This window comes from Gobio gobio (assembly GCF_949357685.1).
Source record: "Gobio gobio genome assembly, chromosome: 9".
Lineage (NCBI taxonomy): Eukaryota > Metazoa > Chordata > Actinopteri > Cypriniformes > Gobionidae > Gobio > Gobio gobio.
The window spans coordinates 33,841,153-33,857,131 of NC_137115.1; the positions used below are offsets into that span (position 1 = coordinate 33,841,153).

A 15,979-nucleotide genomic window follows, 5' to 3' on the forward strand; every position below is an offset into this window, starting at 1 on the left:
ATATAATGTACAACCCCAAATCAGAAAAAGTTGGGACAGTATGGAAAACGCAAATTTTTTTTTAAAATTTGACTTGTATTTCATTGCAGACAATATGAACACAAAATATTTCATGTTTTGTCTGGTCAACTTCATGTCATTTGTAAATATGCATCCTTTCCTGTCATTCAGACCTGCAACACATTTCAAAAAAAGTTGGGACAGGAGCAATTTAGGGCTAGTAATGAGGTAAAATGGTTAAATAATGATGTGATTTGAAACGGGTGATGTCAACAGGTGATTGTTATTATGATTTGGTACAAAAGCAGCATCCAAGAAAGGTCTAATACTTTAGGAGCAAAGATGGGCAGAGGATCGCCAGTTTGCCAACAAATACGTTGGAAAATTATTAAAATGTTTAAAAACAATGTTCCTCAAAGAAAGATAGGAAGAGATTTGGATATTTCACATTCAACAGTGCATAACATAATTAAAAGATTCAAGGAATCTGGAGGAATTTTAGTGCGTAAAGGACAAGGGCGCAAGCCTAAGCTGAACAATCGTGATCTCCGATCCCTCAGGCGGCACTGCATCAAGAATCGTCATTCATCTATAAGCGATATCACCACATGGGCTCAGCACTACTTTGGCAAACCTTTGTCAAGTCCCACAATACGTAGTTACATCCACAAATGCCAGTTAAAACTGTACTGTGCCAATAGGAACCCCTATGTTAACAGTGTCCAGAAGCGCCGTCGACTTCTCTGGGCTCGGAGGTATCTGGGATGGACCATCACACAGTGGAAACGTGTACTGTGGTCAGATGAATCAGTATTTCAGGTATTTTTTGGGAGGAATGGACGCCGTGTGCTCCGGACCAAAGAAGAAAAGGATCATCCAGACTGTTACCAGCAACAAGTCCAAAAGCCAGGGTCTGTCATGGTATGGGGTTGTGTCAGTGCCCTTGGCAAAGGTAACTTGCACTTCTGTGAAGGCACCATTAATGCTGAAAAGTACATAGAAATTTTGGAGCACAATATGCTGCCTTCAAGAAGACATCTTTTCCAGGGACGTCCATGCATATTTCAACAAGACAATGCAAAACCACATTCTGCACACATTACAAAGTCCTTGCTGCGGTGGGAGAGGGTACGGGTACTTGACTGGCCTGCCTGCAGTCCCGACCTGTCTCCAATAGAGAATGTGTGGCGCATTTTGAAGCGCAAAATGCGATAACGAAGACCCCGTACTGTTGCCCACCTTAAGACTTGTTTGCAGGAAGAATGGGACAAAATTACACCTGAAACACTTCATCACTTGGTGTCTTCAGTCCCTAAACGTCTTTTAAGTGTTGTGAAAAGGAATGGCAACATTACAAAGTGGTAAATGCTTTACTGTCCCAACTTTTCTTGAAATGTGTTGCAGGTCTGAATGACAGGAAAGGATGCATATTTTCAAATGACATGAAGTTGACCAGACAAAACATGAAATATTTTTTGTTCATATTGTCTGCAATGAAATACAAGTCAAAGTAAATTTAGAAATCACTTCTTTATTTTTTTTTTTTGCGTTTTCCATACTGTCCCAACTTTTTCTGATTTGGGGTTGTAGAATATAATGTATAATAATGCAATGGTGGAATATTTGTGGGTCCTGATAACAATAAAATAATATTTTAATGATAATAAAAAAACACCTTTATTTTGGCTCAAAATATTGCGATAGTATCTTATTGTCAAGTCACCTTTATTTATATTGCACTTTTTACAATACAGATTGTTTCAAAGCAGCTTCACAGTGATAACTGGAAATTAATGCAACAAAAGAAAATTTCTGTTGTAAAAAAAGTTAAAAAAAAAATTAATTTAGTTAATTTATCTATACAGCAGCTCTGGAGAAAAAAGTGAGGTCATTGACCAGCTTAGTTCAGTTCTCATACAATGGTGTCAATGCAGTCAGATCAATAATATTATTGAATATTAAGTGTCCCCAACTAAGCAAGCCAGAGGCGACAGTGGCAAGCAACCCAAACTCCATCAGGTGACAGAACTGAGAAAAGAAAAAAAAACATGGGAGAAACTAGGCTCCGTCGGGGACCAGTTCTCCTCTGGCCAATTGTGAGTTCAGTATCGCAATTTGTATCAAATCTTGACATGAGTGTATCTTTACATCCCTAATAATTTGTGACACTTAAAAAGCTCTCAGGGACAGTAAGTTTGAATCTGGTCTGTCTCTCAAACAGGCCTACAGAAAACATGTATGCATTTGACAGAATCTTTTATCTGATGCAACTTATGTGTGTTCTCTGGTAATCAAACCCACAACCTTGCTTTGCTAGTGTATTGATCTTTACATTGAAATTTTGTTTTCTTAAGATCATTTAAACCATGTGTACAGTAGATCTGATTGCTGAATTGTGATGCATCAAAACGTAAAAGATGCCATTATAATCAACAAATCTGTCGACACAGGTCCATCAGTCGACAGTAGGACGGATCCTTTTTTTGGCACATCGCACAGCTATTTTAGTCACTTTATTTTCCCAATCCATTGTAGATAAATTACACTATTGTTCCAAAGTTTGGGATCAGTAAGGTTTTTTTAATACCTTTATTCAGCAAGAAGGCATTCAATTGATCAAAATGACTGAACATATTTATAATATTAGTTAAATTCTGTTCTTTTGAACTTTCTATTCATCAGAGAATCCTGAAAACAAAACGTATCACAGTTTACACAAAAATATTAATCAGCAAAACCGTTTTAATAATGATGCTGAAAATTCAGCTTTGCCATCAAAGGAATTAATGAAATTTTGAAATATATTAAATCAGTTAATTTAAAATTATAATATTTCACAATATAATTTTTTTACTGCATTTTTGACCAAATAAATGCAGCCTTGGTGAGTGTAACGGAGGCCAGCTAGTAGTTGCTGTGCGAGTAAACCTCACTCCTCTGATCTCAAGAGACGTTCTAATGCTGACGCTAGTGACTAAAGGTTGCAGCCTTTAGCCTCATTGTTAGAGCGTCCGACTCTCATGCCGGCGGACCCGGGTTCGAGTCCCGCTTGGAGCGGGCAGTTCGAACAGGATTACATTGGTGCCGTGACCAGGATGGGAGTGAGGTTTCGGGGGGGTGAGTGTAACGGACGCCAGCTAGTAGTTGCTGTGTGAGTAAACCTCACTCCTCTGATCTCAAGAGATGTTCTAGTGACTGACACTAGAGGTTGCAGCCTTTAGCCTTCTTGTTAACGCGTCCGACTCTCATGCCGACGGAACCGGGTTCGAGTCCCGCTTGGAGGGGGCGGTTCGAACAGGAGGGGTTACATTGGTGCCGTGACCCGGATGGGAGTGAGGTTTAGGGGGGTGAGTGTAACAGAGGCCAGCTAGTAGTTGCTGTGCGAGTAAACCTCACTCCTCTGATCTCAAGAGACGTTCTAGTGTCTGACGCTAGAGGTTGCAGCCTTTACCCTCCTTGTTAGAGCGTCCGACTCTCATGCTGGCGGACCAGGGTTCGAGTCCCGCTTGGAGCGGGCGGTTCAAACAGGAGGGGTTACATGAGCTTATGAGAACTTAAATGTTTTTTTTTTTTTATTACCGACCCCAAACTTTTGAACAGTAGTGTATTTATTCACAAATATCGTCAATTGATGATTACAAATGTATTTATTTATTAAATTAGCTTGACATTTTGTCAAGGCCAGTTCATGATGCGTCGACTGACTTATTTAAATCTTTTTTTTCTAATTATGAATGTAAAATTATTTTGCTGTTCAAATATGCAGTGTTTTTAAACCAATATATTAAATATAAAGTATAAAATGAAATTTGATCCATTGTACTGTTGCTGAAATCTCACTTCTAGCTAACTGCTGATTGGTCTGTTCAGATTCAAGCTGTCATGCTGCGATGCTTGAACACTTCCAGTATAGACGCAATGTTAGAATATTTCACATTGCATTGGTGAATGTAAAGTTTTGAATGCCAAACAATAACCATTAGAGCAAATATGCAAAACCAAAACCTTATATACGTTTCATATACATATATATGCATGTATAATTTATGACATGACATTTTACTGCATATTGCATTGACCAATAAGCTAATGTCAATGATAAGAAACAATTATCTTCCCTGTGAGAATGTTTCACTGGTGTGTCAATCCGTGCTGCACAGACTCCTCAGTCACCCCAGCTATGGCGACTGGCAAAGCCCAAGGGTGTCATGTTTTTTTGGTTTTAAGAGCTTTGGCTCCATGATCGTCTTTGTAAGTGCTCCAGTCTAAGAGCAGTTGTAATGCCAAAAGTCAATTCTTAAAGTCTGAACACTGTAGAGAAAAAAAAATCTGATCTGATTATACAGTCAACAAGCCGATTACTTGTAAAATGTTTTTTAAATTCCTGCAAGGGACATTTCTCATATAGGCTGCATACTAAGATTATTGTTAGCGTTACCCCCCCCCCCCATATATTTAGATTTGGCTTTCATCCTGAAAGAATGTTTGTCCTTTGAGGTTGTGAGTTGTATTGAATGATATAATCTGATAATGGAGGATTAGCTATTGAAACATATGGACCCACATCCTACATATGCTTCTGTTTGCAAAACAGGATATCCCCCAATCTACACTTGTGGTTTCACATCGTCTAACCCTAGTCTCAACTCTTAGTGTGTCTCGTCTGTCTTTAGCTCTGGATATAAATGGATTAATCTCTCTTTAATTTCAGTTCCCTTATGCTTGTTTTCCCAGACGTATCGACTGAAAGAGAAGACGGGGCTCATGGGCATAATAAGCTCGTTTTGGGCGAAGATCAATCAGCCGTTCCAGCCGGGCGTACCAGAGCCCCAGAACCCACGCACACGTGTCCTATCCCAACCGTTCAGCAGAGACAAGCTACACCTGTGTGTGCCAGCGCTTGCAGACAGCCAGACTATCATAAAAGCGCATTTACAAATGGCAAACCCACACACAAGGCCTAATTGTTTTTCTTTTATGTTGCAGATTTGATATTAAGTCAAAAAACGGCTTGTTCAGCAATGCAATACGAGGTCGAATTGTGAGTATCGAACCCAGAAATGAAAATGATGTCATTTACTCACCATTGTGTCATTCCAAACACACAAAGGGAGACATTTTGAATGATCAATTTTTCTCCCCGTACAGTTACAAGAATTGGGGACTGGAGCTTTCAAGCTTCAAAAATGACAGAAAAGCACCGTAAAAGTATCATAAAACTATACCAATTGAGTCATATAGGCCATTTTCTGGTCATTTTTTGTCAATTGGTCCAATCCTCGTTCACCTTCATTAAATTGAAAGAATAGCCATGATAGGACAAAATTGGACTTTCATTTTCTGGGTAAACTATTGCATTTATGGATGTTTACAATTCTTTGTTATTTTTAATGGACACTAACATTCAAAAGTTTTTTTTTTTTTTGAAAGAACTTAATACAAGTTAATACTCAGCAAGGATGCATTAAATTGGTCAAAAGTGACAGTAAAGACATCTATAATATTACAAAACATTTCCATTTCAAATAAATGCTGTACTTTTGAACTTTCTATTCATCAAAGAGTCCTCAAAAAATGTGTTAAAATGTCAAACATTTTGACAAATATTTTAAGCAACACAACTGTTTTAAATATCGGTGTTTCTTGAGCAGAATATTAGAATGATATCTGAAGAATCATGCCATCATTTTAAAATCTATTCAAAAAGAAAACTGTCATTTTAAATTGTAATATCATTTCACAATATTACTGTTTTTACTGTATTTCGATCAAATAAATGCAGCCTTGGTGAGTAGAAAAGACCTTTTCAAAAACGTAAAAAAATTATTACTGCCCTAAGATAAGTGTATTTTTGTGTTCTCTCTGGCAGGTTTATGAAATTCTGAGGCGTACAGCCTGCACACAGACCTGTCAAAATATGGGTATGTTCCTGGAGACGCAAGTGCAACAATTTAAACAAACAATTAATGAACTATACTCTCTTAATTTGGATTGTTTTATTGACATTTAGTTTACTTCATGAAATATTTTGACTACAGATATTCAAATTCTTTCTCATTTCTGTCTCAGGCATTTCGTCACTGCTAGCCAAAGGGGTTTATGATTCTGCCTTCCCTCTACATGATGTAAGTGTGGCGTTTTACCTAGTTTAGGTGAAGCTGATATGTAATTTGTCTGTTAGTTCAGTGTAAATGTGTGATGAGGTTTGGGTAGAGTTCTGTGTGTATTATCATTGCTACAGGGAGACTTTGACAGCTCAGAAGAGAGAGAGCATCGCAACGACAGACAGGTGAGTCCTGTGACATTTAGGATAAGCTTTGTTTTGAAAGATAAAAACGGCAATAAGCCGCTTATTCCCGTAAAATGTGTATTTGAGTGTGGGTCTCTGTCTAAGAAGATGCAAAGAATATGGGTTTTGTAATAGAAAAGCTGAACAGTTAATATAACAGTGATATTTGTGTGTATTGCAGATGTTGCATGAGGAATGGGCCAATTATGGAGCTTTCTACAAATATCAGCCAATGGACCTTATCAGGTATCAGAAATTATAAACTTCACTACCATCTGGTTCTGTGAAAGGTTTTCTTTCAGTTTAGAGTCTTTCATTCAGTACACAGATGGTTATTGACTGGTTTCCCTTCATGAGAACTGTCATATGTGTGTTTTTGCGGACTGCTATTAATACAGTAGTTATACCTCAAAGTATATTGTTTGTTAAGGAGAGATGTGTCACTTTTCAGTGCCTTTGAAGATTTTCACCTGGTAGTTGATGAAACACCTGAAAAAAAATCCCATTGCCTATCCCAAAACGCCTACTTAAAAGTGAAACATTTAAGATTTTTTAAGTTAAAATACTCTCTTAACCCAGTTTATTGTTCCTTGACTACCATTAGTATGCCATTTTTTCTTCCCATTTAGACATTAATTAGCTATGTTTCCATCCAAAGTTGTCAATCTAACTTGTGTGCAAAATTGGAATTACGTGAATAAAGCACCGTTTCCATCCAGCGAGACTTAGAAAACAAAATCGTCACTTCCTGATAAACTGCAGGCAAATATCACTAAGAAAAATGTAAGTTGCTGCAGTAGGAGAAGCCACTGTGGGTCTTTTTTCGTATACATCATAAATTAGTTGTGCCTCAGTGCACAGACGAAATGCAATAAGCAATGTCATGTTATTTTGTATTCAGAGGTAGATGCTTGGTGTTTGGGAACACTGACAGTTCTGGAAGGTAACTATTGACTACATACTTTGGCTAAGGCATTTAAGAATGGACAAAACATTTCAGATGCTGTGCAATGCTGTCCGCTAATTAGTCCAGTTATGCCATCCCATTGTACAAAATCCCATATTAACAAAATTCGGGAGGAGCACGTTCATATAATGAACCTAATTAACACAAGAGGAGCGCATTCAGTTAATCAACTCAATTAACAAGATATATGTACAGCAGACTTGCCTCTATTCGTTGACAGTTTTCCAGCATCCCTCCACCACCGCATCTCTTCACTCCATCTATTCCTATCCCAACCTGGGATGTTCTCGGAGCCCTCACACCGGACACCACGCCAAATACCCATAAACTTTACTCTATTTAATTATATGTAAGTGTGAACTCGTGAATGATGCACATTGAGGAATTTATTTGGATAAAAATGTATCCGCCTACACTGAACGCATAAGTTTTGGTCTTTCCATCCAGCATTTTTTTAATGCAATATCCCAAAAGGTACATAAATATGTGGATGGAAACATAGATATTGAGAACGTTCTGTTCAGATCTGTCAGTCTCTTTCCAGCTCAACCTATAGTAAGAGTTTGGGGCGTGGCTACTGCAGCAGGCGAAGCCAGAGGGTGTTTTGCCGCAGTGGTCATCAAAGATTACTCCAAGATTTCTGACCGACCCCGAAGGGGTGATCGAAGATGAACCTAACTGGATGGTGAAGTCGTGTTGTGTAGTTGGATTTGCAGGGAATACGAGAAGCTCAGTCTTTGCCAGGTTGAGCTGCAGGTGATGTTCATTCATCCATGCCGAGATGTCCACCAGACAGCTTGAGATTCGTGCAGCTACTGTGGGGTCATCTGGTTGAAATGAAAGGTAGAGCATAGCAGTGGTATGAGAAGCCATGTGCCTGTATGATGGGTCCCAGTGATGTAGTGTAAATCGAGAAGAGGAGAGGTCCAAGCACTGAGCCCTGAGGAACCCCTGTGGTCAGTTGATGTGCTTTAGATACCTCTCCTCTCCAGGCAACCTTGAAAGACCTACCTGTGAGATAGGACTGGAGGGGAATCCCTGTGATGCCCTGTGATGAGAGGGTGGACAGAGGGATCTGATGATTCACAGTGTCAAAGGCAGCAGATAGATCGAGTAGGATGAGGACTGATGATTTGGAACCAGCTTTCGCAATCCGCAAGGCTTTTAGACCTTCAAAGATTAAACAGGGCATGAACACGTCAAAGCAAACAGGGAATTGCCATGCAACACACAACAACTGACGCTTCAATTCCATACAGCATCATCATGCACCCGATCAGAAAGACAAATGTAACAGTTTATAAAGTTTACTTTGTGTCCAGTGTTGACAGCCTCAAATAATTGTAAAAAAAAACAAAAAAACACCTGGATGGGTTTATTATAAGACACTCGCGTTCGTTCTAGACAGAGTGTTTCCCTACTCAGTTGCTTACTGATGACACATAGCAACACAGCTAAAAGTATAATATATCCTAATATGTTGGACCTTTTATTAAATTAGCCTAATTTTACTTGTTGAGATATGTACGCGAAAAGGGCGTTTGCAAAATATGCTTTATTTTTGTAAATATGCTACAGTAGGTTCCACCAGTGTTGCAGAAACTGCATACTTCAATCTACACCTTCAAAGCAAACCGTTCACAAAGTGAAAGCTCATCAAACAACTATAGATGATTACATTTTCAGGATGATAAAACATTATTAAATGACCTACAAATGGAAATGGAAGCTGAAATGGAATATGAATTGCATCTGGTGAATTTAATATGCCATCTGGATATCACGTATATTAAATACGTGCCCAGTATGCATGCTGTAAACTGCAGACAAGCATGTCTTTAACAGTACAATAGGAAGATTACTTGGTAAATGTATCACTTATCAGTCGGCTCACATGGAGTCTGCATACTGATTCACATTGTCTGAGCTGAATATGGGGGAGAAATTCCGGAGTGTACTTGAATATGGCAAAATGACTCTGCTGCGTTTATCGGTTACTGAAAGCATAATCAAAATAGCCCAAATATTTTAATAAATGAGCATGTAAGTGCTGGAGGATGTGTAAAACTTTGTGAATGGCATTCAGTTTCTGCAGGTTCACATTCCATGCAGTTGTTTTTTGACGGTAGGCTATGTGTTGGTGTTCAGTGGTTGTTTACCTATTTTGTGACAGCCCGTTTACCTGTATTCAACAGGAAGTACTTTGGAGAGAAGATTGGCCTGTATTTTGCCTGGTTGGGAGTGTACACACAGCTGCTGATTCCTGCCTCGGCTTTAGGAGTCGCAGTATTCCTGTACGGTTGCCTCACCGTAGACACCAATGTGCCCAGGTAAACACATTCACATGCTTGCTTTTCTACAAATACATGAAGCACAAGTGTAACTTAAAAAAAAGGTGTTTACGTATTGCATGATTAAAATCAATAATTAATTTCTCTCTCTCTTTCAGTCAAGAGATGTGTGATGAGCATCTTAATTTCACCATGTGTCCTCTATGTGATCGTGTGTGTGATTACTGGCAGCTGAGCAGTATCTGCAGTACTGCACGTGCCAGCTATCTGTTTGATAACCATGCCACCGTGGGCTTCGCCATCTTTATGTCCCTCTGGGGTATGAGCTGTATGAATATGTAGTGTGTTTACTGCGATAAACTGTGTTTACTGTACATTTATAATATATTGATAAGAGAAATGGTGGTTTAAAGAGGAATAGATAATTGTGCGTGTGTGTTTAGCGGCAGTGTTTCTGGAACACTGGAAGAGGAGGCAGCGATGTCTACAACACAGCTGGGATCTTACCGGCATGGAAGATGATGAAGTGAGTAAAATCCAAAGCATTTTAAGCATTTTTTGATCAATTTAATGCGTCTTTGCTGAATGAGAGTAATAATTTCTTTACAAAAAACCTAATCTTACTGAACCCAAACCTTTGAATGCTACTATTTGCTAAAAGTGAATTTTAAGGGCTTTCACACCGGGTAGTTCTTAGAATTTAGTTATAGGAACTAACCACCAGGATGGTTGCCTGAGAACTAAATGTTCCCTTAGGCCTAGGGACATTTTCCTGGTTGCATTCGCACCGCCAATAGGAACTCTGAAGTGACGTAAGCCACACTTGTTGTTGTCACTTTTATTTTGATGGCACGGTGGACCTTTATTTTGACAGCGCTGAGAGCACACAGCTTTCACATTCTCCGTCTTCATTAGTTTACAATCTGTTTAACAGTCCTGTCTAATACGTTATTAGATAGAACTGTTATACAAAGAAAGTAGACCGTATATGAAAAAGTATTGAAGTATGAAAAGCCGTGTGGTTGATGGCCAATGCCGCTAGCTGAGCAGAAATACATAATCATGTTTTGCTTGGTCCCCTCAAAGTTGCCTTGGATTTTCTCTTTGGTCGAGAGCTCCATCTATCACTGTTTTCCATGCTTAGGAGTTAGTTTGTTTCTGGAGTAAATATATAGGCTTTAACTTGTGTATGTAGACGGCTTTTTTTAAAAGTGACGGGTGCTGGTGTTTCGCTTTTGTTCGGCCAATCAGCATACACTTATGTCACTGATAGTTCCTATTGTGCTGGGTAATAGAGCCTACTCTGAAGTAGGAGCTAAATTAGTTCCCCCAAAAGGAATTCCTAGAACTAAAATTGGGCTGAATCCGAAATCACCCCCATACCCTTAAATAGGGCACTATTTGAGGGGACAGCCATTTGTAGTGGTGTCCGAAACCTTAATCGACATTATTGAGTGCACTCATTCAATCCCACATTGCACTGCAATAACGAGTGTACAGCTGATGTACACACAGCTGCTGTCCGAATTCACTCTTGTTTTCATTCACTTCTTCAAGTGAACTGTATTAGTGGACTAAAGTAGGAAATATAGATTGAGGGTTTAGGGGGAGATTTCAGATTAAGCCTAGTTCCTAGTTCCTGTGGTGCGAACACGCCAAAATCTGGTTACTACCGCCAATAATTCTAGGAACTATGAAAAGGTTCCTCCAGTGTGAAAGCCCCTTTTGTCACCATTTATGATCAGAGATGAGCATCATAAGCATATAGATAACGTCATCCTCAAAAATAACATGCATGAGCTAAAAGCGATATAATTTTCATTTGGATTCCGTAGGGTCTTAAAATATTTATTGAAAATCGAGTGTCTTGTATCTTATGGCTTTTGGTGCAGTTTTATAAAACCAATTAGCCACTTGAGGCAACATGGTTCATGTCATGTCTACCATCACCTCTTAAAGGGTTAGTTCACCCAAAAATGAAAATTCTGTCATTAATTACTTACCCTAATGTCGTTCGACACCCGTAAGACCTCCGTTCATCTTCGGAACACAAATTAAGATATTTTAGTTGAAATCCGATGGCTCAGAAAGGCCTCCATTGGCACAATGGCACTTTACACTCTCAAGACCCATAAAAGGTACTAAAGACGTCGTTACAAAGTCCATCTCACTACAGTGGTTCTAAAATAACTTTATGAAGCGATGAGAATAGTTTTTGTGCACAAAAAACCCCCTAAATAAAGACTTATATAGTGATGACCGATTTCAAAACAATGCATCATGAAGCTTCAAAGCGTTATGAATCAGTGAGTCGAATCATGATCCGGATCGCGTGTCAAACGTGATTAAACAGGGCATTTAAATACGTGACTTTGGCGATCCAAATCGCTGAATCGACTCACTGATTCATAACGCATCGAAGCTTCATGATGCCGTGTTTTGAAATCGGTCATCACTATACAAGTCGTTATTTAGGTTTTTTTACGCAAACATTTTTACGCACAGCCTACAATAGCTGCCCTCTTAAAAACCACTCCAGAATCTCACCCATGAACATCACCGGAAACCTCTTGTGACACAGTTTATAATATAATAGCCAATTCTCTCTAATGCAACTCCAACAGACCCTCATACTGACTGCTGATGGCCTGGTCTTCATTTAGCTTTATGAAAATTCAAGCTTTCATTGTTCTCGAGGGTCTGAACTGTTCACCTGGGAGCTGATTCAGTTTGAAGTGTGTGTGTACTGTGTAAGTGGTGGGAGAGGATGGCATGAATGTGTGTGTGATAGGACATGTGTGAGTAATGAGATTGCATTCTGCTTAAAGCATTGAGCTGAGTGGATGAAGGACATGGCTCTCGTTCAGGCTAATGTGAGCGATAATGAAGTTCAATTACACCGCATATTAAGCACTGTAAATATGTGTGTCTAACTCCATGTTTTCTTTGCTTTGATGCTCACCAATAGGAAAGGGCTGAGGTAAACCTATCTTTTGCTCTCTTTCTTTCTCTCTTTCTTTGTCTCGGTTTCTATATTGTTCCCGACACGCTCAAACGCACACCATATTTTTCACCACGTCCCTCACACTTCCCCCACCCTCATCATCGCTCCATCTCTCGTTTGCGATTTTCTGCGCAGCGGGAGGATCAATTTTGCATCTGACTCTATGGTGATGCTGTTTGATGAATCAACCCTGAATTCATCGCGAGGAGGAGAGATTTACAGTGGATTAACTTTGTAGTAACCTGTGTGCCAACGAATCCTTTACCGTGATTTTATACCATTAACCTCAATGACATGATAATCCAGACCACAATGTACTTGCCAGATAATCACAACCTTTATTTGTGACGTTGAAAATGCTACCTGTCACCTGACACACATTTTATGTTATAAATATATCATCTTAAGCATTGCGTTTTGAACATACAACTATATACCACTCTTGTACAGGATGGTGGTCTAACAGATTGAGTCTCCAGCAGTGGGTTTGCATATTAACCAGAAAAGCCCTGCTGGTTATGTGATTTTAATGAACTTGCCGTTTAGTGCCATATCAGCGTCTTTGCCTCAAGACAAGAAAGTGATTTAATGCGGAACCAAGATAATTATTTCTATTTGTGCATGTGTTTGTGAATCCTGTTTCTATGGAGACTGTTGCTTGTGCATGTCTGATGAACTGATGTTGGATTTGGTGTTTTTTTTTGTGTCCTTTATCACAAAGCTTGACATGTATGTTTGTGTGTTTAAATCCCAGAATGAGCTACGACCAGCATATGAGGACTTTCTTCTTAAGAAACAAGAGAAGGCGGCAAAGAATAAGAAGAAGGAAGAGGTAAACTGCACTATTACGTACAAAAGTACAAGGTTCCCACACATTTTGACCAATTCAATGATCCATGATTTTCCCATATCTTTTCTAGTTGTTTTTGATTATAACTGAATAAGTACTTTTATAAATACAGTATTTTATAAAGATTGTACTCACAAAAAGAAATGAGTATAACTATAGAAAAAAATTATATTCACGATAAAACTAATTTCCATGATTTCTCCATGGAAATCTCCTAAGGTTTTTCAAAGTTTGGAAATCATAATTCCCGATATCATGTCAATGTCATCTCTGATTTTAGTGTATAGAAAACTACTGAACAAGGATGTGGAATCTGGAATGTGGAATTTTATTATTATTATTTTATTTTTACAAATAATTGGATTCATAACCCTCTACAGCATGGCAACGGAAAGTTTTCTTAAGCCCCATGTTCAGAACATGTTTCTTTAAATGATTGCAACCAATTAGAATGGTAAAAAAGTATCAAAGAACAGTCTAATAAGGCATGGGAGTCCCTATCAAGCATCATTTGAAAGTCGGACTTCTTTCGAAGAATCTAAGATTATTTGCTTTAGTGATGTTATTTAAAATAACATGAACTGTACATAAGTGTGTGTGTGTGGCCTGGTAAAGCCTACGTTATGGGGACAAAATGTCCCCACAAAGATGGCAATATCCGAAATCCTTGTCCTTGTGGGAACATTTTTTGGTCTCCATGAGGAAAACATCTAATAAATCAGACTATGTGATGTTTTTTGAAAATTTAAAAATTCAGAATGTTTCCTGTGATGGGTAGGTTTAGGGGTAGGGGTAGTGTATGGGGATAAAATATACAGTTTATACAGTATAAAAACCATTATGTCTATGTAAAGTCCCCATAAAACATGAAAACCCAACGTGCGTGTGCGTGTGTGTGTGTTCAGGTATATGTGGTTTATGAGGACACAAATGTGTATAATGACATGGGTATTACAACGTAAACATGGTTTATGAGGACACTTCTTGTGTCCCCGTAAACCAAATAGCTTTAAAAACATACTAAACAATGTTTTATTAAAAATGTAAAAATGCAGAATGTGTGTATATGTGGTCTTTATACTGTACAAACTGTATATTCTATCCCCCTACACTACCCCTACCCCTAAACCTAACCATCACAGGAAACATTCTGCATTTTTACATTTTTAATAAAACATTGTTTAGTATGTTTTAAAGCTATTTGGTTTACGGGGTTTATTCCCATTAGGATTTATTTAGGAAATTATGATAATACATTCTCTCTCTCTCTCTCTCTCTCTCTCTCTCTCTATATAATATATATATTACTCTACACATTCCTACACACGTGTGTTTTAGTGTCAAGTTCTTCTAATTCACTATTCAGGATTTCAAGGCGAAAAGTCTTTAAATGAATTATTGCGTAAAAATGCACTGAGCTGAAATACTTGGAATACCCCACAAATATTTCCAAGTAGATGTGAGAGAATGAGTGTGTATGTGTGTGCAGTGCTTTTAATCTCTGCTCTGTGTTCTAGCCGGACGCAGGAACAGATGACAAAGGAAGAGAGAAGCTACTGTCTGCTAAAGGAGGCCAGTCACCGGTGAGGAGGGGGGAGATAATTTGAGAGTTTACTGTGTGTTTGCTTAGGAGAGAGCAAGCTAATCAACTTAACCAGAAGAGGCGGGGCTTCAGGGATAATGCAGTTAGTTCTCAGCTGTCAGTCACCGAGCTACCTCCATCAGACCCCACCTGCCCACCTAGCTCATCCGTCTTTCCCCTTATCTCATCCCACATTAGCACTCTCTTATCTTTTTCTTCTTCTTTCAAACAATTTAATTAATTAGATAATGAATTACACAGTCCAACAGAGAGACTGTTGGTGCCTTGTTTTTCCCATCTGAAATGAGCAGTTCGGTCGCAATTTCACTTGATGTGATTTTGCGGATTTTTGTTACTGTCATTGTGCCCTTGTACGTAGTGTCAGGCCTGCTGCGCATACACACAACACACGTATGCGCTCAAACACTATCTCTGGTGTACACGCTTACTACACACGGCACTCAAAGCAGATTACCTCTCTGGGTATTCCACACTAGATTATACAGGATTAGAGTCAGAGCTGGATTAAAACACGCAAGTTAGAGTGGCGTCCTTCCTCTAATCAAAGACACATGTTCACTGTTTATGTGTGTGTACCTGAGAGAGTTTTAATTCAGATTTCATGCGTGTATGTGGGGGGGGGGGTGGATCTGTGCTGTTCATTAACTTCAGCGTGCACTTTAATCAAATCACCCTTACTTACACTGAACAAAATTATAAACTGCTCGTTTACACTCATCATCATCTTCTACTTCTACTTCTCAACGGGCAACCAGGTAAGACACATGACCGATCTAAAGTATCCAGATAGAAATTTGTTGCCCATTCCCAATGGGAAAGTGGCCAAGCAACATTGCTTTGTAACATTGCCGAGGAACATTGCTCAAAAAAGTTGCCCCATGTATCATCATCACCTTTAGATCTTTGAGTTCAGCTCATGAAAAATGGGGGCAAAAACAAAAGTGTTGCATTTATAATTTTGTTCAGTGTACATTT

At 38.8% G+C, this 15,979-nt stretch overlaps 1 protein-coding gene across 1 annotated transcript in view; it reads left to right on the forward strand.

The window, feature by feature from the left end:
• ano2a (anoctamin 2a) overlaps positions 1-15,979 on the forward strand; it is a 45,924-nt gene that overhangs the window by 7,067 nt on the left and 22,878 nt on the right. Inside the window, exons 5-15 of the mRNA XM_079825454.1 lie at positions 4,735-4,886; positions 4,987-5,041; positions 5,870-5,921; positions 6,070-6,125; positions 6,242-6,289; positions 6,471-6,535; positions 9,452-9,586; positions 9,706-9,866; positions 9,991-10,073; positions 13,306-13,383; positions 14,919-14,984. Coding sequence (XP_079681580.1) covers positions 4,735-4,886; positions 4,987-5,041; positions 5,870-5,921; positions 6,070-6,125; positions 6,242-6,289; positions 6,471-6,535; positions 9,452-9,586; positions 9,706-9,866; positions 9,991-10,073; positions 13,306-13,383; positions 14,919-14,984 — 951 coding nt within the window. The remainder of the gene's footprint in view (positions 1-4,734; positions 4,887-4,986; positions 5,042-5,869; positions 5,922-6,069; positions 6,126-6,241; positions 6,290-6,470; positions 6,536-9,451; positions 9,587-9,705; positions 9,867-9,990; positions 10,074-13,305; positions 13,384-14,918; positions 14,985-15,979) is intronic.